The sequence below is a fragment of the Dipodomys merriami genome, unplaced genomic scaffold, assembly GCF_024711535.1.
Source record: "Dipodomys merriami isolate MVZ:Mamm:240054 unplaced genomic scaffold, mDipMer1.0.p SCAF_4, whole genome shotgun sequence".
Classification (NCBI taxonomy): Eukaryota; Metazoa; Chordata; class Mammalia; order Rodentia; family Heteromyidae; genus Dipodomys; species Dipodomys merriami.
The window spans coordinates 94,240,973-94,267,912 of record NW_027205603.1 but is presented as its reverse complement, the minus strand read 5'-3'; the positions used below and the strand labels follow the sequence as shown (position 1 = coordinate 94,267,912).

At 63.2% G+C, this 26,940-nt stretch overlaps 1 protein-coding gene across 4 annotated transcripts in view; it reads right to left on the bottom strand.

Moving 5' to 3' along the window:
* The window catches only part of LOC138806034 (adhesion G protein-coupled receptor B1), a 79,869-nt gene extending 55,392 nt beyond the window's left edge, over positions 1–24,477 (bottom strand). For 3 of the 4 annotated variants that reach the window (XM_069991494.1, XM_069991497.1, XM_069991495.1), the window contains exons 1-4: positions 24,357–24,476; positions 10,799–11,787; positions 825–986; positions 46–156 (exon numbers count right to left, since the gene is read on the bottom strand). In XM_069991494.1, coding sequence (XP_069847595.1) covers positions 46–156; positions 825–986; positions 10,799–11,579 — 1,054 coding nt within the window. In that variant the 5' untranslated portion in view covers positions 11,580–11,787; positions 24,357–24,476. Of the gene's footprint in view, positions 1–45; positions 157–824; positions 987–10,798; positions 11,788–24,356 lie in introns of all 4 variants that reach the window. The other variant, XM_069991493.1, reaches the window with a different exon arrangement.
* Positions 24,478–26,940: the final 2,463 nt, after the last annotated feature.

Sequence of the window (26,940 nt, the reverse complement as noted above, 5' to 3'; positions counted from 1 at the left end):
CCCAGCCCGGTCCCGCAACCCAGCCCGGCCCACCGCGCCACTCACCGGTCTGCGGGGAGGGGAATCCGAACTGCTGCAGCTCGTCTCCCAGCTCATCGCGCCGCCGGGCGTCCGTGGACCGCAGGGACTGGCTCCGGGAGCTCGTGCGCCCCGCGGCTGCGGGATGGGCTCAGGTCAGTGGCCCCACGGGGTCCGCTCTGTCCCCAGCCACGGCTCCGGGGCTGCCTGGCCCTACCCGGCTAGAGCTCGGGCGAGAGGCCCCGCTCGGCCCCAGCCCCGTGCTGTGGGCCTCCACGGGCTGCGGACACCTGCGGGACGGCCCGGCGGAGCCCCCACCTGCCCCTGCCCCTGCCCACGGGCCTCCCGGGCTCCGCCGACCAGCTGCTCCCCGGGAAAGTTCATCACCGAGAAACAACCCAAAGAATGACAGTCTCATTAAGGGGCTTGATTTAACTTTATGGGAGCCGCTAAAAAATGCATGAGGTCATTAGAAAGCCTTATTAGAGATATACATTCTGGAGGCCCTATCCGGCTGGAGCGGGCTGGCCTGGCCAGTGCTCCCGGGGTGGGGAAGAAGAGGAGGGGTGCATCCCCCAAAATCCCAACCCGCCGTGGGCAGTCTTCATTTACTCCCAGCCGGCCAGGACCAGACCTGACCAGGCTCCACCCCCCCGAGGCTCCGCCCCCAACCCTGGGAGGCCCCACACACCCTAGGGCCCCTCCCACTCCCTTCCTGGCAGCCACTCTCCGCCCGGCTCTGCCGGGCCTCGCCCCGCCCCCGTCCTCAGGCCCCGCCCCCGCCCGGCCCCGCCCCGCGCACTCACGGCCGCAGGCCTTGCGGTTGCACAGGCGCCCTTCCTCCAGCACCCCCTCGCAGCCGCCGCCCTCCACGCCCACCGCAGGCAGGCAGGTGCGCGTGCGCGTCTGCAGGCCTCCCCCGCAGTCCCGCGTGCACTCGCCCCACAGCGACCACAGCTTCCAGCCACCTGGGGAGACCAAGGGTGGGGGTCAGGGCCAGAGGGGCGTGGGATGGGGGGACAGGCGTGGGTTAGCACAGGTGTCAGCAGAGGCCGGCGGGGGAGGGAGAGAGCAGGGAGCGGCGCCCCCAACCCAGGGCATCCTCTGGGGAACTCAGGTCAGCCCAGAGCCCCGAGGTCCCAGTGCAGCCCCAGGTAGGTTTGTGAACTGGTTTTACACACACACACACACACACACGGCTGCTCAGGCCACCGAGTGCCGGTCAGGAGCAGCACCTGACCAGGCCCTCCTGTTCCCATTTGCCAGCACCCCTCAATCTGGCTGGCCTTGCACCCCTACCTCCTCTGTGGCCTGTGAGCCACCCGGGCCCCACACATCCCATCAAAGACCCACATCCTGCTGCCCAGCCGGCAGAGCCCTCCCTTAGACCAGGCAGAGAGAGCTGAGGGCTGGAAGAGCCCAGGAGGAAGGCCCCGGGCCACACCCCACAGCCTCACCCAGCCGCCACCCCCACCACCTGGTCCCCTCGCAGCCACGCTTCTAAACACAGTGTCTGAGTCCCTGGTGGCCCTGGGCCTCAAAGAACACTGAGGACAATCTAGGCCCACAGCCCTGAGCACCACCAGGGACCAACAGCAGGGAGCAGTCTGACAAGGACAGAGGGCCTGTGCTCTGGTCCCTCCCCTTGCATGGCCTGGCACCCCCCACCCCTGCCACCTGTCCCTGTGAGGCCAGGACTACACACACACACACACACACACACACACACACACACACACACACACACACACACACGTGTCTGCTCCCGGCCAAGGGAACAGACACCTCCTCCAAGGTGTCTGCTCCTAGATGGGGGTCAGGCCCAGGCAGGTGGCAGGAGGCAGACCTGAAACAGGCATCCTGACATTGCTTTTGAAGAGGCAGAGACAGCTGAGGCTACCACCCATTACTGCCTGCTGGGGCATCAAGAGCAAACTTCCCTGTCCACCCCGAAGAGAATACTCCTGGCAGTCAGAGGACCCCAGTGTCTCAGTCTTATCTGGGGTAGGGAGAAAGGGAAATAATGGGGCGGTGGGATGTTTTCCAGGGAGCAGACAGCCCCCTCCCTGATGGGTCCCGAGTCACCTCCCTGCCTCACACCCCTCTGCCTGAGGAAAGCAGCAGATACCCCTCATCTGACCAGCAGGAGGACAAACAGCAAACAAGGTCTTGGGAAGGGCAGGGCATGGGTATGGTGGTTTAGGTCTGAGTTGATCTTCCACGGTGCCTGCACTGAGATGCAGCTAGTCTGCCCATCCCTTGCCTGTGCCCAGGCTACGCCAGCAGGGGGCGCTGAGGCAAGTAGCTGGAGGTAGGAGAGGAAATCATGGTCACCAACGGAACTCCTCCTCCCCACTGGGGTGGGCAGGGAGGAACGGGCATCTTTGACGTCCTCCCCTTCCCACACACACCTGTGGTAGCAACTTCCCCTCTCCCTTTCCTCCAGGAGCCATGATGGCCCCATGGACTCCAGAGATGCAGAGCAGCGGGGTTAGGGCCGCAGGGCCAGACCTGTCAATCCTAGCAATCCCTGCACCGAGCGTAACGTACCTATGGGATGCAGCCCATGGATAGGCTCAGGCGAAGGTTCTGAGCCCCTCTTCACTTGGGGTGGGACACCCCTCTTACAAGGAGACCCCCCCCACTCCTACTTGCCAGAGGAAGACAGAGCCTGCTAAGGGAGGCAAATAGAGACCTACCTTCTCAGCTAGGAAGAGGCTAAGCAGGAATTGTGCCACGGTGTCATGCCCCAGCCCACCCTTCAAGAAAAGCTCCCTGAAAGGCATCCAGGGGTGCCTCCCTGACCCGCTGCGTGAGCTCTGTCTGTGCCGAGGACCCGGCACTGGGCCCCCAACTCCCAGACCATCAACACAAGACACAGGCCTACCCATTTATAACAAAGGAAACCAAGGCTGGGAGCAGGGTGACCCCGTGTCAAGGGCCAGGTAAGGAGACATTTGCCTGAGATCTGACTCCAGCAAGGTGCAGAGGTGGGGGTTCAGGGGCTCAAGGACTGAATAAAAGACATATGTGGGGAAAACGACATCACTATCATTTCCTCTCCACTGCAAACACCGACAGCCTGAGGGAGACGGGCCCAGGGACAGCCACCCACACCCAGGGCAGAGCTGAGGCTGAGGCTGGCCGTCCTCAGCAAGGCCTCCATGTGAGCACAGGACAGGACTGGGCAGCAGCTGCCCACAGAACAGGCCCAGGTGGCTGGCTCTGAGGGTGTGTGGTCACGTGCCTCAACTCAGGACAATCGGGAGCCACGTTTGAACCAGGTCAGATTCCAGATCTTGAACCAGATCAGTTTCCAGAGCCCCACCCCCTAGCCCTCAGGAAGGCCACCTGCCGGGACTGACCGCGGTCCAGGCGCGCGCTCGCTCGCCGCCTCAGGAATCTCACCTGCTACAGCATCCCATCTTGTGATCGCAGAGGAAGGTCCAGAGAGTACATCCTGCTTGCCTGTGCCCTCCTGGCTGCCCTGGCCCAGCCCCCACGAGGAAGCCTGAATGATGTGGAGACTGGCGGCAGTGGGTGGGAGAGAGAAAGGGTGTCCAAGCCAGGCTAATCGGAAGATGCCACTCAGTTCCCATGGCAACCACTGCAGAGCGCAGCCTTTCAGGATAGACCCAGGTTAGGCCTCAGCTGCCAAAACACCCACTATTTCGGGGCTGGTTACCTTGGTGACCCAGGTGGTAAGGATGTGGGAGGGGGATGGGAGAAGAGGCGGAGCATATGAGAAGAGAGTGGGGAGGGGGGGCCCTGGCTCCGAGGAGGCCCCCCTTAGGTCCAGGTCACATACTAATTACCAACTGGTCACATAGGAGCCCTGACCCTGATTACACACCGAACTCTGGTCCCAAACATAACATCGATTCATGATCACACATTGAGCCTTGATCCTCATCACAGACTGACCCCTGATCCCAAGCAGAGGGTCTCTGAGCCTGCTCACGTACTAAGCCCCGATTTCAGTCACATGCTGATTCCTAACCTTGGCCACGCTCCCTCCAGTAATGAATGCTCAGAAAATGGTCACTGCTATCATTATCATTTTCAATTCTAATGTGTGTCCTCACACACAGCTGATACTCAATAAATGTTTGCTGAGCAAGTGCACCCGTGCCAGGAGGGGAGTTAGCAGGAAGAAGTCCTGGGGCCCACAGTGCAGGGCACCGGGGGACACAGAGGTGCATCGGGCTTCGGTGGGCCGCAAGGGGGCAGGGCTGGGGGTAGGCCGCCCCTCCAGACCCGGAAAGAAGCTGCCATTCTTCCCCCACTCAATGCCCCCTCTGTCTGGAAGCCTCATTTCCATCTTATTATGGGGATGAATAGAGCCAATTATCGGCCGCCAGGCAGGCCGGCTGGCCACCCAGGAGCGAGGGTGCCCAGTGAAGGGGAGCTGGGTGCTCTTCCCACCCTAGTGCTTGGGCCTGGAGATGGTGGGCTTCCCAGATCTGGTAGCCTCGATGGGATGAAATGGGGGCATAGAAGGAAGGAGTTCCCCTCTGGGAGGTCTCTTGGGTTTCCAGGATCCCCTTTGGAGGGGAAATGTGTACTACCACCCTCATCCAGCAGAGGGCTCCCAAGCCCAGCAGGTTGGGCTGCACCTGGGTGGCTGGTCAGCTCCCAGTGTATTGCTACCAGTCTCCAAATACTCAGGGACAGCAGCCTGAACAGGCGTCTGTCCTAGAGAACCCCGACTGATTCTGCACCAAGGACCTGGGAGCTGGATCCGGAGCCCCTGCATGAACAGCAAGGAAGACCACCAAGGACAGGGCAGGGGGTAAATGCCAAGGCCTCATTTGGCCCTCCCCAGCAGGCCCTAGGCCCTAGCTCTTTGCCAGGAGCCCGTGAGGCTGAGCTTGCTGTCCACTCCTCGCTGAGCACTGTCCTCTCCTGAGCTTGCTGGAGCCATCCCCTTGAAGCCTGGCCCAGACCCCATGAGCAGGGTCTGTTCCATCCTCATTCCCAGAAGGGAACGCGAGGCTGGCTGAGCCAGAGCAAGCCACATCTTCAGGGGCTCAGGATTGCTTGCTGCGCCTTTTCTGGGTCTGTCCCATGAATACTGCTGCTGCTTACAAGCCGGAAATCCAGGCCATTGTTGGGATTCTGGGCAAATCATTGTGCTTCGTAGGCCCCCTCCATTATCAGATCGGGTGGCACAGACTGCCCAGGATTTTAGGAAGTGGAACCCAAATTCAGGCCATAACATGACCAGAGTCTGGCCCTTGAGCTAGGGCTGGGGGTTTGGCTGAGGACTGAGAGCATGTGGGAATTTCTCTGTAACAGCATTGTGCATGCTTGACGCTTCCATCATCCCTACCCTGCTCTTAACATCTGGACAGAAAGAGCTGTCTGCATGGGCAGAAACCTTGCTTCCTAGATTCTCCTGGACTCTTGGGCAAACGATGTCTCCCACTGAGATGACAGATGCCAAGCCAACGCCTGCTCCCTGTCATGCCCACAATTCCACCACAGCCGAGACTGCACTCCAGTTCTGGCGGCTTCGGGGTCTGCAGACCCCAGCGGACCCTGACACATGTCCAGGGACTGGGGAGACCATGCCTCCCTGGGAAGAGGTCATCAGCCAGAAGAGGCCCACCGGGGGGAGATCAGCCTGCTGGTCAGTCACAGCCTCTCACACCCTAGCCGACCTGAAAGCCAGCAGAGTGTGCATGCGTCCACACCCTGACACACAGTGCCGCCCACGGCCCCACACCACGGGCATGTGTGCACACATACAGAAACAAAGGGACACACACAGGGAAACACAGGGAGACACACAGAAACAGAGACATACAGTCAAGGTCACAAAGGGACACATACAGTAGACACACACACATAGGGACACACAGAGACACATATACAGACTTACTCCCATGGCCAGGACACTGGTTTTTTTTATTATGATGATGATGGTACATGTCGCTTCTGCAATCAAGTTCCCTAATTAAAACATGAATATTTAAAGCAGCCCTTGAGAGAGATGCTCCATCTCTCCTGAGGCAGAGATGGAGAGATGCAGAGCCAGGGAGGACGCGGCGACGGAGGGAGGGCGCCGGGGCTGGCAGCATGGTGGGGGGGGGGGGCGCGAAGGGAGGACAGTTGCTCTGGCCTGAGGAGGGCTTGCAGAATCTGACGCGTGACGTGGCCATGTGGCATTTGGAAAGGCCTGGTGGGGGCAGGGCTGAAAATGGGCCACAGGCTGGCCTGGCCACCTTCTGGCTCCTAGCTGGGCCAGGCTCAGCACAGGGGATGGGGATAGGTGTGCAGTCGCACCCCCTCCCGACCAGCAGTGAGGCCCTGGCACAGGGCTCAGTGGGCGAGATCTGGGCGTGAGAGCGTGCCCAGCTTTGCCTCCTGAAGACTTGCTGGCCGCTTGGCCGTGTCCGTCCTGCATGCTGCTGCCGCCGAGTGGTGCTCACTGCCTGAGAAGCCCGAGCGGCAGCACTAGCTCTGCCACGTGACCCCGCCGCGTGTGCCTTGGTGTCTCTGTGGAAGCACGTTCCCAGTGCCTGACGCGGTGCAGGCCCTGTCCTACATCCTAGAGAGACACCCAGGAATGGACGCCATCCCCTCCGCACAGTGCTCCCACTTTGGCACAGACAAACGTGAACAGGGTGTGGCAGCATTAGAAGGGGGCAGAGGGGCACAGAGCTCAGGCCCAGCCCCTGCTTTAAGCAGCTCATCAGTGCAGACCTTGCTGAGCAGCTGTCTTCTGAGCGAGGTGTCTGGTGAGGGCCGCAGGCAGAGGCACACCCCGTGCACGCCCCGGGGCAGGGGAGCCCCGCTGGGGAGCCTACAGCATGGCTGCATGGGGAACCGTACACTAATTGACACATGGCTGCTTCCGGAACAAAGCCGCCTCCCCACCGTAGCTCAGCTTGTTTCTCTTCCCCAGGTCAAGCAGACTTCTGGGAGCATGGCCTGGGCTCCAGGCTCTGAGCTTGGCAACTACAGGACACCCTGTCTCTGAAGACCTGCCTCCTGCTTCCTATGGTTCACAGCCAGGTCCCTGTGCTCTCTCCAAACAAGACACACAGCCCTGAACAGCCACCTCCAATCAGGACACCGACGGAATCATGCACAGAGCCCACTCCTAACGCACACATGTGCGCACACGATTACCACATACACACCATGTGCACACATATTTCATCCCCAAATGCATAGATAGGTGCATGCACAATGCACTTCATGCATACACACACATATGCCACACAGCCGTGCACAACTTGAGTGTATGCAATATGCATATGTGTCCTGTGCTGCACTGTATAGGTGTACATACAGTACTACATAATGCACCTACAATCTGCACACACATACAGTATGTTGTGCACATGCATGCACATACCATAACTGAATGTAGCACACATGTGTATGAGCACACCGCACTGTGCATGAACACAGATGGGCACACACACCAGACATATTCACAACCATACAACACACGGTGCTGCATACACGTACACACATGTTCACACAGGCACACGTGTGTGCATGTGCACATATGTGCAGTCATGTGCCCACACCAGTGGACACATAGCACACATACTCATATGCATGCATGCACAGGCTCACATGTCTACATACATGTATGTGTGGACCTCCCACCTGCTTCTGAGCACTTCCCAACATTCTATCCCAGAATGTGCACACAAACCCCAACTGCCTGGGTTTCCTCTCTTACACCTGCCGCTTTCGAGATCTGTCTCCCCAGGGGCCCGGTGGAGTCTCTGCCTACTAATGAACAAGGACAGGATATCTCAGCAGCAGCACCGCTTTAGCCTACAAACCCTCTCGCTCTTCATGGCAGTCTAGGAAGGAAGGTATTTTTACTCTCCTTGTTTTAAAGATGAGCAGCCTGGGGAAGAGAGCTGGCGGGATTGCCCAGAGCACAGGGACAGCCAGGGGCACTGGCACTCCAAGGCGTGGTTCAAATGAGATCGTTCAGCCTGGCTCTGTCCTGGGACTCCAGGTACCAGAACTTTGTTCACCACACCCCTTATCCTGGTAATCCACAAGCTTCTCACCCATAAGACCCACTGACCCCTGGCTCTTCCTCGGCCATGTCTCTCAGCTCAGTCCTCACTCCTGACTGTCCCCTGCTACAGGCCAGCTCCGTACTCTGTGGGCAGACCCACATCCTTTCATTCTGAGTCCTCAGATCCTGAACGCCCCCCCCCCCTTTCCAGCCTTCACGGCTGTACCTGGACCAGGCCAGCCACTTCCTGAATGCCCACCATGCAGCCACCTCTGTTCTGGCTCCTACCACAAGCCCCTGTCTCATTCTGCACTCAGAGCCCACATGCACCATGCGTGTCCCCAGCCCTCTGGAGGCCCTTCCGTCTGCCAGGTCACAGGCACATCCCACGGGGAAGTCTAGCTGGTCTACCCGGCCACGATAGTAGGTGCTCATTAAAGGAAGTACAACTCCGAGTCTCCCTCAGCCCCAAACTCCCTGGCCCACAGCACCCAGACATCCATCCACCACGCCTGTCCCAAGGTGCCAGTTTCTGTCAGCCTGCTCCACACCGCACTGCTCCAAGCAGCATCTGGTAGCTCCCTGGCAGCAACTCTGCAGTGATGATGCTACTAAAGATTGGCTTCTGCCTGTGGGGTGTGACCGTGGGCTGGGCCCTGAGATCCATCACACCCAAGCTACTGGGGCCAGCCCGGGAAGTGGTTGGCATTTTGCAGGTGAAGGAACCACGGCGCAGAGCAGCTCAGTGACCAGCAGCGGCTGAGCGGGATAGGCAGACCTGCCCGGGACAGCTGGGCTGGGCCTCCAGTGTCCTCCCACCGGGAACTGGCCTCCGGCCGTCTCTCTGCTCCCCCAACAAGCACACCCTCTGCTGCTCCGTTCTTCCCAGGGACCTCTTGGGCCCACTCCCCTCTGCTGCACCACCACACCATGCCAAGGTCACAGTGACCTCCAGCCTGCCTGGCCAGAAGGCTGGTCCTCAGCCCTTCCCTGCTGCTGCAGCTGCTGGACCCTGATAGGGCGATGGGCCCAGCATTTCCACTCGGTTTCCTGGTCCCTGTGTTGGCACACTGACTCTGCCCTGCACAGGTCCCTGGGGGCTGGGGGGGGGAGGGGCAGCACGGCTCCGCCGAAGCCTCCCCCAAGTCCTTGCCTCTTGTCTGGCAGAATTTGGCCTCCTAGAGGTTTTTGATCTGGGATCTACGGCCCAAAGATTCAGGATCACTGGCTGCCTTGTGCCCCGCACAGCCTATTTTATGCCTATAGACTATTCTGAGAGTCCACGCCTTGTCAGCCATGGAAAGGCTAAGCTGCCCTGTCTGCGGTGACCTCTTGAAGGCCTCTTTCACCCCGCCATGCGCTCCCAGCACCGAGAGCCGAGTCCAGCCTCACACTGAGCAGCGGACGCCTCTCACACTTGCGCTCCCTGCCACGGCCCCAGCCCAGCTCCCAGGTGCTCTTCCCGCAGGCACGGGGGCGCCACGTCCAGGCACGTGAGGACTGACCTGCCGCGGCTGGGTGACCGTCCAGCCAATGGGTGCCACCCACGCGCTGCGCGCCCGGCACAGGAGCGCACACGCTCTGAACACCAACGCTCCTCCCATGCGCTGCGTCCACCTCGGTCCCAGGACATGCTGAGCGCCTGCCCACCGCAGGCCTTGGCCTCTGCCATCGCCTCTGCCAGGAGTGCTGTCCCTCACACCTCAGGACCTCACACAAGGTCCCCGGTCCAGGCAACCTCTTGGCTCCCAGCAGGCCCGCAGCCCCCAGGGTTGGCGTGCTGGGCCCTCTGCACCCAGGAGCCAGCTGAGGGGCCTGCGTGCTGCCATGCGCTGCGCGCCCTCTTCCCTCCAGTCGCACGCACAGAGCAGGGCTTTCCCCCCGTCCTCACTGTCTGGCCTGGGCACCTGGGACACCTACAGAAGCCTCACCGCCAACTGCAGCAGACAGACACGCTACGCAGACACCCCACCTCACCTCTGGGCAGGCTCTTCAGAGAGTCCAGCCTACCCATGCAGCCCACGCACCATCCCGTGCCCGCTCCCAAAAGCTCCTCCCCGACCCCCGGCCCCAGCCGGCAGTCAAGGCAGGGCTAGGCCCGTCAGAGGGCACAGTGCTCTCATAGCTGAGAATGAAAACACTTCACCCTTGGAGGGAACTAGACTCTGCTGTGTGTTCCTTCCCTCCACACTCGACAAGTCGACAAGTACCTATTGTGTGCCAGGTCTCCTCTCCCCACCCCCCAACCCCTGACCCCCGGCCCAGCTTCCTGCCCTGGAAGCAGAAGGCCCGCAGTATACTTGAACTTGAGCCTTGAGTGCACTCTCCCTGTCTCTCTCCCTGTATCTCTCTCTGTCTCTGTCTCTCTCTGTTTCTGTCTTTCTCTCTCTGTCTTTCTCTCTGTCTCTCTCTCTGTGTGTGTCTCTCTCTGTCTCTGTCTCTCTCTGTCTCTGTCTCCCTGTCTCTCTCCCTGTATCTCTCTCTGTCTCTCTCTCTGTGTCTCTCTCTGTCTCTGTCTCTCTGTCTGTCTTTCTCTCTGTCTGTCTCTCTCTGTCTCTCTCCCTGTCTCTGTCTCTCTCTGTGTGTGTCTCTCTCTGTCTCTTTCTCTCTCTCTTTCTCTCTCTGTCTTTCTCCCTGTCTCTGTCTGTCTGTCTGTCTGTCTGTCTGTCTGTCTGTCTGTCTGTCTGTCTCTCTCTCTCTCTCTGTGCACACAGCCTACAGCCTGGGTCCGGGTACTGTCCTCCCTCACACCCTGTGTGAACACAGGCTGTGCAGAACACTTACCTGCTGCGCTGTGCCCGCCACGGTCCTGCGTCAGGCTGGTAAGGCAGTTTTCGGGGCCCCCAGCCACACCATCCCTCAAGCAGACGTCCCCACGGGGGACCAGGGGGCTGGCAGCAGGGTCTCCAGCGTCACCCCCCAGGCAGGCGCAGGGGGTCTGCATGATGCCGCAGGGGTGCGAGCTGCGGCTGCCGGCCAGACAGGCGTCCAGCCAGCGGCACAGCATCTGGCAGGCGGCCCGGCTGGGGTTCCGGTTGCCCACCACCAGGTACTCCACCGAAAAGTCGTCTCCGGGCCCCCGGGGCCCGCTCAGGACCCCCAGCTGGTTGTCCTGGGGCGGCTGCTGATGCTGCATCTGCAGGAACTGCTTGCTGGCCTGCAGGAAGGCCAGGGGCGCCGAGGGGTCACAGAGCCGCAGCACCTCGTCGAAGCTCTCCACGCCCAGGTAGGTGCGTGTGGACTCGAGGAAAGAGTCGAACTGGTAGGTGCGCACACGGCCGGGGCCCGTGCAGGGCGCAGCTGCCTTGGCCACTTTCATGTAGAGCGTGTAACGCCGAGGGTCTGGGTTCCGCAGGGTCCAGGAGCAGCGCGAGGCGTTGGCCGGGAACACTGCAGCCGCGGAGAAGTAGCCGAAGAACTTGCCCTGCACCAGCGTGGCACAGGTCTCAGACCCGGGCCCCACGTCCGCCCCGGCGGCCACGCGCACCCAGTGCCCCAGCAGCAGCAGCGACAGCAGTGGAGTGAGGATCCAGCGGGGGCCCGGGGCGGCGGCCTGGCCCCTCATCCTAGCTCACGGGGCCGCCGGGGATCCACGGGCTGGGCAGGCAGGCACGGGCCAGGTCTTGACATGCCAGGGTCTGGCGGCAGGCAGGGCCCGGCTGGGGCTAGGGGGCGGGGGCCTGGGGAGGGCAGGGGAGGGGCAGGCACGGTGTCAGCCCACACAGAGAGCAGCCGTGGCTCCTAAGGTCCAGGACTGTGGCCACCAGTAGCAGCTGGAAGAGAAAGAGCAGAGGGGACGGCATGAGTCTCTGGGCTGCCAAGGGCTGCAGAAGGGGAGCTGTGCAGGTCCAGTCAGGCAGGGAGGCCATGGGCCTCCATGGAACCCCGTTTGGCTCCTCTGCCTGCCTGAGGTCAGGGTCCAACCAGGGGCTCCAGGGCTTTCCTCCACGCGGTCTGAGCAGGGCGGCTAGCTGTGCCGCATGGGACTGTTGGCCATGGCTGCAGGGCCAGCATCCTGGCCTGGCTCCCAAGAACCCTGGGTCTGCTCACTGTCCTCTAGATTCCTGAGCTTAGAGTTCCGTCTCCTCTCCCTTCACCCCTTCCTTCCTGGGAAGACTCGGCCGGCCTGATGGGTAGGAAAGCAGGAGGGGTATCTCACAGAAAAGCACTCTGGCCTCACTATCAGGCTGGAACAGAAGTGGGTGCAAAACCACACACACACACTCTCACACACACATACACACACTCACACACACACACACACACACACACACACAGGGTTGGGCTGGGGGTAAGCGGCTCATGCCTGCTCTCTCCTGCCTACCTGCTGCTGCAACCCTGCGTGTTCCTGCCGCGAGCCACACCCCTGCCCGCCCCCCGTCCCGTCCGCTTGCACCCGCTGTTCTCCAACTTCTGCAGAGCCACACGGTACCCCACTTCAGGATGAGGAAATGGGCCACAGAGAATGAAGTCGCTTCCTCCAGGTCACAATCAGTAAGTAGATGGAACCCAGAGATGACTCTGGTGCCAGGAGAAGGCCCTGGCTGCCCGCTGCCGGCGGCGTGTGAGCAGGGACACACAGCGCTCCCTCGGGCTCCACACGCTGGGGCACTCCTCATCGACACCCACCTTAGCAAATTCCTTCTGTCCCCACACCTGTTTTCCTGCCTCCTCAAGGTCCCTGCTTGATGATCTAGTTCCCTTGTACAGCAGGGAGAGATGTCTAAGTAGGCCTTGCCCTCTGGTGCGGACACCTCTGCTCTGCTGACCCTGCATGCAGCCACCCGCTGCCCACAGGGACTTGCTGTGTTCTGCTGCCCGGGCCCAGCAGGCCAGCAACACAAGGTGCATCATGGTGTGGGATCTGGTCTGTGTGTGCTTTCTGCAACAGCCTCCCTGGCAGGGCAGGGTCCTCGGCCCCACCCTGACCTGTGCTGGGTGCTGAGCTCACTGGAGAGCCAGAATGCTGTAAGCTGGGCCGTCCCCTGCAGTCCCTTTCACACACAGCCTCCATGCGAGTGCGTGCGCACGCGCATGTCCATCAAAGGAGAGAACCTCACTGTCCCCATTAAGATGCAGGGCTGGGCTGGGGTGAGGAATTTTAGCCAGCCAGGTACAGAGAGAGGCCCCTCAAAGACAGGGAATGGAGCAGCTCTGAATCTTGGGGTACAAAATGGTCATACCCAGCCCTATGATCTTTATAAAGGACTAACCACATCACCAGCTCCTTACTACGCTGGCACCTCTGGTCCCCTGAGGAAGCAGTGTCCACATCTTCCTCCCACTGCCCTGGCCAGCTTTGGCCCTGACAGTGACCAGGAAGTGGCCTGGCAGGGCCTGCCCGCCCTGGCCCCTCTCCCTGTTTATACAGCCAGAATAACTGTGGCCAGAGGGCACAGCTGGGCTCTCTCCTTGCTGGTCCTCCCTTCAGCCCGTCTCTGGGCCCCACCCCAGGGACAGACTCGGGCCCACACATGGCCTTTGGAGTCAGGATCAGCCTCAGTTCCGGGGAACAGTGACACAGCCTGAAGGAAGCACACAGCCTAAGCAGAGCCACCCAGAAGCCCCAGCCTCATTCATGGGTCCCAGGAGGCCCAGGCAATCCTACGAGACTCCAGTCTCAGCAGGAATTATCCAAAAGCCCGGCACCTTCTCCTGACGCCCTCTCTCCACAGCGCTCCTGAAGGCTGCTGGATTTGGAGGCTGAAAGCAGGCAAGGAGTTGGGCTGTACAATCCACCTCGGCAGGTGTGCAGCCAGCCGGGGTCCTCTAGGACCCCATCATCCCTTCCAGAAAGTGGACGTGACCTGGAACAAACGCTCAGCCTCATGAGCCTGGCCCTGCAGGGCCAGGGTGCGGGGAGCAGTGGGCGCAGCCCTGGACAGTGCGCCGGCCGCCGACGGGTAACCCTGTGGCCCTCACTGAGATGGGGGTGGAGACCCCACCTCTCCGGTCACACTCAAGGCTGTCCTCACCAGTCGCCGTGGCCCAGCGCCGTCCAGCCTGACCCCCGGCACAGCAGGGACAGGAAACAGAACCGAAGCCTGCAGTACCGTCTGTCCTATCCACCAGCCTGGCCAACTCCTGGGCCTCCTGTCCAGGCTCCTGTGGCCAGGGCAGGCTGGAGGAGGCTGGGGGCAGGACAGGGTCCCCACGGTGGCTCACGACTTCATCGTGGGACTGTCCCAGCTCTCACCCGGGTTGGAGGAGGGCTCCTGCAGAGGACGAGGCCCCTCTGGCTCACGACTTCATCGCGGGACTGTCCTTGGTCCTCTCACCGGGAGAGTGGGTGACTGTGGGATCCCTAGACAACAAGCTGCCTTTGCGGTCTCGAGTCCCCCGTCCAGGCCTGGGCGGCTCTGGGCTGTTCCCACTCTCCTTTCCGGCTCCAAGGTCAGTGACCAACTATTGGCAGAGCCCCCACAGGTCCTGCCCCTCCCGCACCTTCTGTAGACTCTAAATGCCCTTGATGCCAGTACGTCCTTCTTAGTGCCTAGCTGCGTCCCCAGCCCAGAGGACACTGGCCCTAGCCTCAGAGCATGCAGCAGGGCAGCTCAGGGCGGGGGCGGGGAAGGGGTGGGCCTTCACCCTCCACACAGTGCAAGTCCCCAGGACTGGACATGAAGATCCCCTGAAAGGGCTTGGAGGTCAGGACGGAGAGCCGCAGTGTACCCGTTCCTCCTCCTCCTGAAGGCCAGCAGCAGCCCCGCCCTGCGCCAACTAGTCCACAGCCACAGACCCGACCCAGGGCTCAGGTTCCCTCACCCCTCCCCACCCACCCTGGGCTGCCAATGGCATCCCCAGACGCCAGCCACAAAGGCACTCTGTAGTCCCGGGGCCTCCGAACAGTGCCCGCCTGTGTCCTGAGAAGAGGCTGTGCTGGGGGAGGGGCGGGCACCCTGGGCACAGAGGACTGTCCAGGGGGTGGGAGGGGTGGGCATCCTCCCCGCCCAGGGCATCCCACAGCCCCCCCACCCCCCGCAGGCCTTCCAGGCCTCAGCCAGCAGGCAACTGGTCACCATAGGCATAGATGTCCCGCTGCTGACCTGCGGGGCCCTGGCAGGGCTGGGTGTGCATCTCAGGGCTGAGCCATGGAGCCCAGGAGGGTGCGGGAGAGCCTGTGTAGTGGCAGCCTCGCCGGCCTGCCTGGCCTCGGCCTGTGCCAGCAAGGTCCGCGGGGCCCGCAGCGGAGGCAGACGGTGCCTCTGGGAGAGCAACGGGAGCCACCCTGCGAGCCACACCTGCCAGGCCCAGGCCCGCGGGGCACCGTCCGCCGCCCACCCCCTGCAGGGCCCTGAGGAAGCCAGCTGAAAGGCAGGCTGAGAACTTGAGGCTGCTCTGGGTGTGTGGCAGGGGCCCTGCTTAGACCAGGCTGTGCGCTGGGCACCCCTCACTCTGCCCTGGAGGAGGCCCTCATCTGATTCCCACGCACAGACACCCAGAGCAATGACAGTGCCACCACTACCACGGGTGGAGGCCCCAGTGCTCTGGAAGGCCAGAGAGACGGCCTACCGCCCCTCGCCCCACTGCCCACGCACCTCCAAGGGCATGCCTCTCTGCCGGGACCCATCAACCCACTCCACCTGTGGGCCCTCAGGACACCTCCATGTCCCCTGCCCTGCCACTATCAGGCCTGGGTCTCTCAGGGTAGATCTGAGGCCATCCTGAGGATGAGCAAGACAGGCATCTAAGAGCCACCTCCAGAGGCTGACGGGTTGCTGGGAGATGGCAGGACTCAGCCCAGATCACCTGCAGGTCTCCTGGTATGGCAGCTACGGAGGTGCCAGTGCCTCTCAGGCCAGGACTGATGGTCTAGCTCCAAAAGGAGGTAGGACGGGGCTGGGAAGGTGGCTCAGTGGTAGAGCGCTTGCCTAGCATGCATGAAACCCTGGGTTTCATTCCTCAGTACCACATACACAGAAAAAGCCAGAAGTGGCGCTGTGGCTCAAGTGGTAGAGCACTAGCCTTGCGCACAGAGAGGCTCAGGGACAGCGCCCAGGCTCTGAGTTCAAGACCAGGACTGGCAAAAAAAAGGAGGCAGAACCACCATCTGGAACAGAGCAGTCAGGGAGGTGTGAGGAAGCTGTGCCAGGGCCTCCACCAACAGCCCAAGTGAGCAAGCACAAGCCAAGCTGGGAGGGAGGCGCTGTGGGACAGCGTCCTGCGGGAGGCAGGCCAGCGCCTGGGCTATCAGGATGTGTGCGCATGGCCGCATGCTGTTGGTACATGTGAGTGTCAGTGGTGTGTATGACGTGTGTATGAGGACACACTGTGTGTGGCTGTGTGTGTTGTTGGTACACTTGAGTCTTGTAGAAGTGGGTGTGGGTGCAGAGGTGTGTACAAGGGTAAGTAGACACACTATGTGTCTTTTCTGTGCATTAGAAGTTCATGAGCATGTACGTGTGGAAGCATGTAAGTGTACACGTGATGTGTGATGAATGTTACACATATAATGAGCACTGTGTGTACCAGAAATGCAGATGTACACAGCTGTGGTGTGCGAGGGTGAGGGTGTGGCCATGTGTGTGTCAGTGTGCAGGGGTGAGGGTGTGGCTAAGTCAGTGTGTGCAGGGGTGAGGGTGTGGCTATGTGTGGCTGTGCTGTGTGCAGGGGTGAGGGTGTGGCTGTGTGTGTGTTCAGGGGTGAGGGCATTACTGTGTCAGTCTGTGCAGGGGTGAGGGTGTGGCTGTGTGTCAGTGTGTGTGCAGGGGTGAGGGTGTGTCAGTGTCAGTGTGTGTGCAGGGGTGAGGGTGTAGCTGTGTCAGTGTGTGTGCAGGGGTGAGGGTGTGGCTGTGTCAGTGTGTGTGCAGGGGTGAGGGTGTGGCTGTGTGTCAGTGTGTGTGCAGGGGTGAGGGTGTGGCTGTGTGTCAGTGTGTGTGCAGGGGTGAGGGTGTGGCTGTGTGTCAGTGTGTGTGCAGGGGTGAGGGTGTGGCTGTGTGTCAGTGTGTGTGCAGAGGTGAGGGTGTGGCTGTGTCAGTGTGTGCAGAGGTGAGGGTGTGTCTGTGTGTCAGTGTGTGTGCAGGGGTGAAGGTGTGGCTGTGTGTCAGTGTGTGTTCAGGGGTGAGGGTGTGGCTGTGTCAGTGTGTGTGCAGGGGTGAGGGTGTGTCTGTGTGTCAGTGTGTGTGCAGGGGTGAGGGTGTGGCTGTGTGTCAGTGTGTGTGCAGGGGTGAGGGTGTGGCTGTATCAGTGTGTGCAGAGGTGAGGGTGTGTCTGTGTGTCAGTGTGTGTGCAGGGGTGAGAGTGTGGCTGTGTCAGTGTGTGTTCAGGGGTGAAGGTGTGGCTGTGTGTCAGTGTGTGTTCAGGGGTGAGGGTGTGGCTGTGTCAGTGTGTGTGCAGGGGTGAGAGTGTGGCTGTGTCAGTGTGTGTGCAGGGGTGAGGGTGTGGCTGTGTGTCAGTGTGTGTTCAGGGGTGAGGGTGTGGCTGTGTCAGTGTGTGTGCAGGGGTGAGAGTGTGGCTGTGTCAGTGTGTGTGCAGGGGTGAGGGTGTGGCTGTGTGTCAGTGTGTGTGCAGGGGTGAGGGTGTGGCTGTGTGTGTGTTCAGGGGTGAGGGTGTGGCTGTGTCAGTGTGTGTGCAGGGGTGAGGGTGTGGCTGTGTGTGTGTTCAGGGGTAAGGGCATTACTGTGTCAGTGTGTGTGCAAGGGTGAGGGTGTAGCTGTGTCAGTGTGTGTGCAGGGGTGAGGGCGTGCCTGTGTGTCAGTGTGTGTGCAAGGCTGAGGATGTAGCTGTGTCTGTGTGTGCAGGGGTGAGGGTGTGGCTGTCAGTGTGTTGTGTGCAGGGGTGAGGATGTGACTGTCTGTGTGTGCAAGGGTGAAGGTGTGGCTGTGTCAGTGTGTGCAGGGGTGAGGGCATGGCTGTGTGTCAGTGTGCTGTGTGCAGTGATGAGAACATAGATGTGTGTCTGTGCTGTGTTCAGGGGTGAAGGCATGGCTGTGTCAGTGTGCGTGTGCAGGGGTGAGGGCGTGGCTATGTGTGTCAGTGTGTGTGTGCAGGGGTGAGGGCGTGGCTATGTGTGTCAGTGTGTGTGTGCAGGGGTGAGGGCGTGGCTATGTGTCAGTGTGTGTGTGCAGGGATGAGGGCGTGGCTATGTGTGTCAGTGTATGTGTGCAAGGGTGAAGGCATGGCTGTGTGTGTCAGTGTGTGTGTAAGGTGTGGCCGTGTGTCAGTATGCGTGTACAATGGTGAAGTTGTGGCCGTGTGTCAGTGTGTGTGCAGGGGTGAGGGCATGGCTATGTGTGTCAGTGTGCATACAAAGGTGAAGGTGTGGCTGTGTGTCAGTGTGCGTGTACAAGGATGAAGGCGTGGCTATGTCAGTGTGCGTGTGCAAGGGTGAAGGTGTGGCTGTGTGTGTCAGTGTGCGTGTGCAGGGGTGAGAGCAGGGCTATGTGTGTCAGTGTGTGTGTGCAAGGGTGAAGGTGTAGCTGTGTGTGTCAGTGTGCTGTGTGCAGGGGTGAGGGCGTGGCTATGTGTGTCAGTGTGCTGGGTACAGGGGTAAAGGTGTGGCTGTGTGTCAGTGTGCTGTGTGTCAGTGTGCTGTGTGTCAGTGTGTGTGTGCAGGGCTATGTGTGTCAGTGTGTGTGTGCAGGGCTATGTGTATCAGTGTGCTGTGTGCAGGGGTGAGGGCATGGCTATGTGTGTCAGTGTGCTGTGTGCAGGGGTGAGGGCGTGGCTATGTGTGTCAGTGTGCTGGGTGCAGGGGTGAAGGTGTGGCTGTGTGTCAGTGTGCTGTGTGTCAGTGTGTGTGTGCAGGGCTATGTGTGTCAGTGTGCTGTGTGTCAGTGTGTGTGTGCAGGGCTATGTGTGTCAGTGTGCTGTGTGTCAGTGTGTGTGTGCAGGGCTATGTGTGTCAGTGTGCTGTGTGCAGGGGTGAGGGCGTGGCTATGTGTGTCTGTGCTGTGTGCAGGGGTGAGGGCGTGGCTATGTGTGTCAGTGTGCTGTGTGCAGGGGTGAGGGCGTGGCTATGTGTGTCTGTGCTGTGTGCAGGGGTGAGGGCGTGGCTATGTGTGTCAGTGTGCTGTGTGCAGGGGTGAGGGCGTGGCTGTGTGTCAGTGTGCTGTGTGCAGGAGTGAGGGCGTGGCTATGTGTGAGTGTGCTGGGTGCAGGGGTGAGGGAGTGGTGGACAGGGTTGTCGGGGGGAGGAGGCCATGACCCTGTCATGAATCCACCGTGGTTCCTTTCTGTTCTGGTTCTGAGAGCCTGTAGACACAGCCCCACAGCAGACCTGGCGCAGCCAGCCCCCCTGACCCCATGCATGCATTGGGCCTGTGCGCCACACGCTCAAGGCTGCCGGATGGCAGGCCAGCTTACTCTCATCAGGTGGCTGGTCCCAAGCCGGTGCCCAGAAGCTCCGGGTAAGGTTCAGATTGACAGAGGAGGCTGTGCCTGTGCTGGGGACCTTGGCAAGGGGGCAGGCGTGAATCACAGAGCAGCGTGTGAGTTCCGGGCGGGGGGGGGCCTCAGCTGGCCAGGGCTTCTTACAGTGTCCTCTGTACCCCCACAGCACCCAAGGCCATCAAGATCAGCCTCAAGAACCCAGGCTACCTTGGCACAGCCCTCAGAGCCCCAGAGCCCTGCCACTGGCCCTTCCCTGCCTTCGTCCCACTCCGAAGGGCCCTCAACACAATGTCCAGCCTGGAGTCAGCAAAAAGTGGCACAAGCAGGGTGAGGTGGACCAGGGCCTGGCACAGGGCCCATGCCACTGTCACCAGCCTCTTCCCACGGTCCAGTCCTGACACCATGCTTCCCAGAATCTGCCCGACTGGCCCAGAACATCTCAGTGACAGATTCACAGACAGGGAGGAGGCTGTGGGATGACGTGGGGTGACGGAGGCTGTGCATGGGTGTAGGGACAGCTGATGATTGGGGATGAGGACAGAAGCAAGAGTCCCGTGTGCATGTGTGTGTGCATGTGTGTGTGCGCACATGTGCATGTGTGCAATAGTGTGGTGCAAGTACCATGCAGAGGAGAGGGAGGCAGGAGGCAAAAGGAGGTGCAGGGTCCACCCTGTGGAGCCACAGGCCATGGTCAGGGGCTTTCCACAGTTGTGGCCTGGGGACAGGCACCTCACAGTGAGCACAGAACAGTCCCAGGTTCAACCCAGGACCCTGCTTGTGGATGGTCTAGAAAGATGGCGACAAATAGCTGGCAAAGGGACACAGCAGAGGCCCTTGCCTGGAGGGAGGACACTCCGCTTGCAGGCTGACCTTCCACCCTAATCCCTGTCACTCTGTCACTTACTAAGAGCCAGGTGATGTGGCAGGAAGAGGGAGGGCAGTGCTCCCTTCCTTTGTGAGGACCCCTTGCCCTAATCCGGGCGTAGGAGAAGGCTGTCCTCACCACACAGGTGAGGACACCGAGGGCCACGGCCAGCACAAGTCCAGGAGACCTGAGATCTGAATGCGCCCCCCACTGCTTCCTGCTGCCTGCCAGGTCTGGCCCTGGGAGGGGGGGTGGTGGTGAGGGCTCTTCCCCGCCCTTCTAGCCCACAGATTCTAGGAGCAGGTGGCAATGTCACATCGGAGGGTGTGACCATCCACAACTGTGTTCCCCAGAGCAGGGAGTCTGGGCCCACACGCCTCCTGCACGTATGCAGACATCCCTGAGAGTCTGCCAGGGGGCATGAAGTTTAGGGAGGTGGCATCCAGCCCCTGTGCCTTTTTCATGTGCAGATGCTTGTGTGCACGCTGGACTGTGGGCAGAGCTGGTGGTGCAGCTGTAGAGACGGCAGCCTTCTCCCACAGGGTGTGCGTTTTGCCTTCTAACTGGCTCCTGTGACCAGCTATCTACCACTCATCTCTAGAGCATGGCCATCACCCAAGCCATCTACCTTAAACCCTCAGGGGCCTTCCCATGGTTCTCAGAGCCAAGCTCCCTCCTTCCACCCCTCCCCAACTTCAAATCCAGTCCTCACAACAGCACTCGCATGCCCCAGAGACTTTGCACAGCTGCTCAAACCCTTCGGATCCATTACCCACCACTCTTTCTGTGGGCCCCAATTTAGCTTCCTTCCTCTTTCAGAGGCTCCTGGGGGAGCTGCACCCCTGGGTTCCCAGAGCCCCTGGAGCTTCCCAGACCCTTCTCCTCCCCTACTCCCAGGAGCACATGGGAGGGACAGGCCTCACTCAGCCAGTGTGTGTGTGCATGTGTCCTGGCCCCGTGTTTACCCAGAAATCACAGCTCTGCACCATAGCACAGCTGCCGCAGGGGAGGCTGGAGGGCAGAGGGAACTGCAGCTGGCATGAAGGGCTTCACAGAACCCTCTGGTTTGGGGGTTGTGTGTGTGTGGGGGGTGTCTAGAGCTTTCGTCCCCAGCAGTACACGGGGCGTGTGCATGGGCTCTGCCCACTGGCAGAGTGAAACGTGGTCTACCGAGGTCCCGCCAGCGCAGGGCACACGCGCACACAGCACTGTCCGGTGGGGTCTGCACGCATGCACACACTCCTCCCCCCCAGGCCCGCAGATAGAGGCCCTGGCACGTGCCTGCGATGTGCATAGGCGGTGCACACACGCTCGCGCTCACGCTTGTGCACGGCACAGGAGAGCGGGGACAGGCAAGTGGCAAGTGACATGGCTCGCGCTGAGACTCGCAGCGGGGGGAGCCAAGGCACGAGAGAGGGCGGCTGGGTGCTGCCCAAGATGGGGCCCAAGCGCGGGCCGGCCGAGCAGGAGACGGAAGGGGCGGGCAGGGCCGGCGCGGTGCGGCGCGGCGCGGGCGCCCTCTCCCGGTGATCCGGGGCAGCGCGCCCGGCCCTCCGCCCTCCGCCACCGCAGCCCGGCGCCAGTTACCCAGGCCTGGAGACCGTGGCGTCCCCGGGGGGGGCGGGGGGGCGGCTCCGAGCCCTAGGACCCGCTCCGGGAGGCGAGGCTGGGCAGACGGGCCGACCGGGAGGCGAGGGTGCCGCAGAGCGCGGCCCAGGTGCCCGCCGCCGGGCCGGCTCTGCCCGGGGCCCGCTCTCGCCCGGCCTCGCGGCGGGGTCCGCAGGCGCCGAGCTGCCCAGGGACCCAGCCGGCCCGGACGCCGCAGCCCCAGCACAATGCGGACCCGCAACACTGGATCTCGGGCCCAGACGGGCCCTGGGAGCACAGCCCGCGCCCCCACTTTACGGACGCGGCCGCCGAGGCCCAGCAGGGACTGGAGCCTGCGGGAGAAGGAGGGGACTTGGAGGGCTGTCCAACTTGGCGGCTCCCCTCCCCGGCCAGCTCCGCCTGGAGACCGAGCTCCTCCGCCCCCGCGGGCCGCGGCGCCCCGGCGCCCGCCCGGGCCCAGATGGCAGCGGCAAACTCCCGGTCCGAGCTCCCCGCGCAGCGCCACCCGTGGAGCCGGCGCGCCGGCCTGACACCTCCCCTGGCCCGGGGGGCTCGGCTCCGGGCCGCCCGGGCTCCGGGTCCCCCCCCCCCGCCCCTCTGACACACACAGGTGCAACAAGTACGAAAACAGGGCCGGGCCTCTGCGAGCCAGCGGGAGAGGGAGGGCGCAGGGCCGCGCGGCGGGCGCTCCGGGATCCCCGAACGCGCGCGGCGTCCGCCTCCGGGGACCGGGCGCGGGTGGCGGGCACGCGGGGCTGACTCGGCGGGATGCCCACCCCCCCCTCTTCCCGGGGGCTCCCCGACTCCGCGCCGGCGGGGGCGCTCCCGGGAGCCCCCTCCCCCTCTTCCGACGCTTGACCTTGCTCGGGTACCGCAAGCAAGACCCGGCGGCGGCGTCCGGGCGCGGAGTTTTACGGCCGCCCGCGCGGTTCGGGGGATCGGCTCGCCCACTCACCCGCCCCGCTGCTCCCCAGGCCGCGGGGCTCGCGGAGGAAAGGACGCTGGCGGGTTCCCGAAGACCCCCACAGCCCGGGTTCCACCTCCCAGATACGGGAAGGGACCCCGGGGCCCCTCTCCGCACGCCGCCGCCTGCGCGGGCGCTCTTCCTCCGGCGCGGCGCTCGCTCGGAGGGGGCGTGGGGTTTGGGTGTTTGGGTCGGGACGCCGAAGGTCTCCCTGGACCGCGGGTGGGGCGCACGCGCGCCCCTCCTCAGCGGCTCCCCGGGCGGGGTGCGCGCCCCTGCCCACCCACGCGCCTCCCGGAGTTGCGGCTAAGGGATCCGAACCCGAGACGGGGGATGGGGGAGATGATGGAGCGTGACGGGGTTCCCGCGGGGAAAGGCAGCTGAAGGAAGCGGGGTCCGTGCTGGTCAGGCCCCAGTCCCGGTCCGTGCGCTCCAAGAAACTTGGGAGCCCCAGATAAAAGTAGTGAGGGTGGGCTGGGCACCGCCAGGCCCCAGTCGGGGGCGCCGAGCTAGGCGCTTCCCCCGATTGCCTGGCGGTGACCAAGCAGGAGCCGGCGCGGCCAGGCGGAGGGACCCGGGCTCCGCCGCAGCCTCCGACAGCCCTCGCGGCCGCCGGGCTCGCGGCGGTTCCCGGCCCCGCCATCCCCGCCCCAGGCCGGAGGCGCGCTCTCCCTGCCTGGGGGCTGCGGCGACCGGGGGAGCGGGGGTCCGCGGCCGGACTCGAGCCCCCAGCCTCGGGGGAGGGCGCGGGGGCCTGCTCGCTCCTCCGGGCTCGGAGGAGCGCGCGCGCGGCGGCGGCGGAGGCCGGCCGCCGAGGCCCGCGGAGGGGGGGGGGCGCGGAGCCGGGCGTGCGGGGCGCCGGGCCCCGCGGCTCCGCGCACACAGCTCGGGGCCGACCCAAAGTTCAGAGCGGCTGCTCCGCGCCCACCGTGCGAGCGAGCGCGGGCGGGCGTTCGCGCGTGTTTGTGGCGGTGGGGGGGCAGAGGACGGCCCCCCTCCAGACTCGGGGGGAACCTCTAGGGGTCCCCTCGGCGAATATGGGTCTGTGTCAGGGCTGCAAGCGCGAGTCCGGGGCTTCTCGGCCGCCCCCAGCCCTGTGCGTGGGGGAGGCTGTCGCGGGCCGCCGAGGAAGGGGACGTCCTCGGGGGTCAGCGTGGGGCTTCGCAGCCCCCTGCCCGCGCCTGTGTGCGGCCCCCGCGGGACCGCCGTCCCCAGCCTGCCGGGGCTGGTGGGTGCCTCCTCCTGCCCAGCCTGCCGGCCGGGCCCGGGCGGCCCGGGAGCCGGGGTGGGGGAGGCGGGCAGCGCGGGGGCGCCGCTCCCATGTCCGGGTCGCCCCCTCCGCGGGCCCGCGCGGGCGGGGACCTGCCAGATTCCGTCGCCGCCCGCTGGAGGCGACCCGGGGGAGGGGGGACTGGTGGGGCCCGGGCGGGGGTCTAAACTCCCCGAGCCCCAAGCGAGCGCAAACCTGGGAGCCGACGAGCCCCACGCGGCGAAGTTGGGAAGTCCGGGCGCCCCCCCCTCCGTGCCCCGACCCCCTCCCGCCGCGCCCCGGGCCCCCGCCGGAGCCTCCCTACCTTCCCCGGCGCCGGCGGCTCCTCGGCGACGACTTGATCCGGCGACTTGCGAATCCCCGGAGCGCCCCGCGCCCCCCGCGGCACAGCCGGGCTCCCGCCCCGGCGGAGGGGGGGGGGCTCCCGCCGCCGCCGCCGCCGCCCCCGGCCGCTGCCGGCCTCGCCGAGCGTCCCCAGGGGCGCGCCCGCGGGTGCTCGCAGGCCCCCTCCCCACCCCCTCCCGCCTGTCGGAGCCCCCCGGGCGCCCGGAGGGTCCGGGTACCCGCGCTGCGGGCGCTGCGGGGCGCGCGGGCCCGGGCCGGGCCAGGACGCGGCGCGGCCGCCTGTGCCACCGGCTCGCCCGCTCCGCTCGCTCCGCCGGGGCCGCCGCCAACGCCGCGCCCGCCGCCGCCGCCGCCGCCGCCGCCTGCGCCCGCCGCTCCCTCTCCGGCCGCGCCGCCGCTCCGCTCCGCGCGCCGGCCCCGCTCTTCTCGCCTTTTTTCCCCTTCCTGGGGCGGGAGGGGGGGGCGCCGAGCGGAGCCGGGGGCGGGGCGGCGGGGGGAGGAGGGGGAGGAGGCGAGGACGAGGGGAGGAGGAGGAGGAGAGAGGCGAGCTGCTTCCCCGCCCGCCCGGCTGCCGGCGCTCCCCAATCCCTCGCTCTCTGAAACTGGATCCCGAATCGGGAGCCAGAGACTGCATTACGGATTACATCAGGCTTTATAGAGCTTCCAGATCACACATTAGAGGGGGAGCGGGAGCGGGGGGCGCGCGGGGGCGGGGAGCGGGGCAACCGGGAGAGGGGCCCCGCGCGCGGGCGCCGGCTCCACCGGGAGCCGGCCGGCCCCGCGCAGCAGGGAAGCCAAGTTAGGTCTTCGCTCTGGCCGGCCTCTTCCAGGAGCAGGGGAGTGGCTGCCGTGCGGGTGACGGGGATAGATGGATGGATGGATGGACGGACGGACGGACGGATAGATGGATGGATGGGTGGGTGGGTGGGAGAATTTAGGGGCTTGCACAGACACATAGGTGCGAGGTAGGGTCAGTGAGTGTAGACAGAGATGGCCCATGGGCGGGAGGATGGATGGATGGATGGATGGATGGACTGGAAGGCAGGTGGAGTTGGGTGGTGGATTGTGCGAGCCTGCGGGCAGAAGGGGCTGGGGTGGATGAGCAGGACCCAGGGTTAAATGGACGGCCTGCCCGGGAGGGGAGGGCTGACAGAGAAGGGTGGGCTACAGATGGAGGGATGATGCATGAATAGGTGGGTGAGTGGGTGGGTGGGTTGGATGAGTGATGGGCAGGGAGACGGAGCCAGAGGCAGGGACTGGGACCCATCCAAGAGGAGCAGGTGGCAGGGGGAGGCCAGGCAAACCACTCAGGTTGGGGTGGTCCAGTCTTTGAACAGGAGAGGCCTGTCCTGATGCTGGGGACAGAGCCCAGAAGAGGCAGGGCTAGCCCTGGCTTGGGCCTGTGTGGCTGCCCCTCCCATCCTCCTCTGCCATTCTTTGATTTGGTGACAATGGGGACACCTCTGGGATTTCTTTCTCAAGCTGATGCAGTTGGATCTCCCATTGTCAGCCGCCCCTGGTCCCTCCCCTGCTTCTCAGAACGTTAGCCACGCACCCAGCGGGGTCCTGCTAAATCAAAACCCCTCAGAGACGTCGAAGCTGGGGCTTCCCCCCAGGACACTTCCGCCTCAGCCCCTGGCTCCACCTCACAGCTTGAGGTCCACTGACGCAGGGCCCTTCACACAGGGGTTCAGCCCTCCCCTCCCCATAGCATCTTAGCTGACCAATGATGCTGTTGCTGGTCCAGGTGTGTGCTTCTCTCCACAGATTCAGCGTGCGTCTCCCTCAGGTATGATCACTGCTGGCACCAACGTGAATTCACAATCTCTGTCACCACACTTAGCCTGAGTGTCAGCAGCCACCCACGCTACTGTCTAGTGGCCACCCCCATAACCTCAACCAGCACCTCACCAACCACACTGTCCTCCACCCCAGTCTCCAAGGGAGAATGGCGCAGGTCAGCTGGACTCGAGTCTCACCAGACGTCCTTGCCCAGATCCGCCTGTGGCCTGCTCCTTCCAGGGGTGGCTTCAGTGACTCCCTTCTACCCTGCAAGGCCAAGAGGTCCTCCTTCCCGGTCTAACTGCTTGAGCAGCTCGGTTCCTCCCTCCGAAGCCAGGGAAAGTGCCTCTTCCTGAAATATTTGACATCCACAAAAAGAAAAGGAGGTGGCATCCTGGGTGCCTCTGGGAACCCCTGTTGTACCAGTCCTGGGTCCAGCTGCCCTTGCGTTGGTCTCCTCTCTGCAGTAGCAGTCTGTGGCCACCAGGGGGCCTCTGATATCAGGCCAAGAGGCATCCACAGCAGCAAGGCTCTCAGCTTGCCTCTCAGCTCATTGCCCATGGGGGAGGGGAGCAGAGTTGCCTGGCTCCAAGCTTGCGATCTGGCGTCGGACTCCTTCAGAACCGACCCCCCAAAGCAAAAGGTTGTTCCCTACCAGTTTGGGGGTAGGGGTACACGCCTTTCCTCTCCCTGTCGTGGAAAGACAGCTTACTCCTTTAAAAAAAAAAGGGGGGGGGGAGTCCTCATTTCCCAGCTCTGAT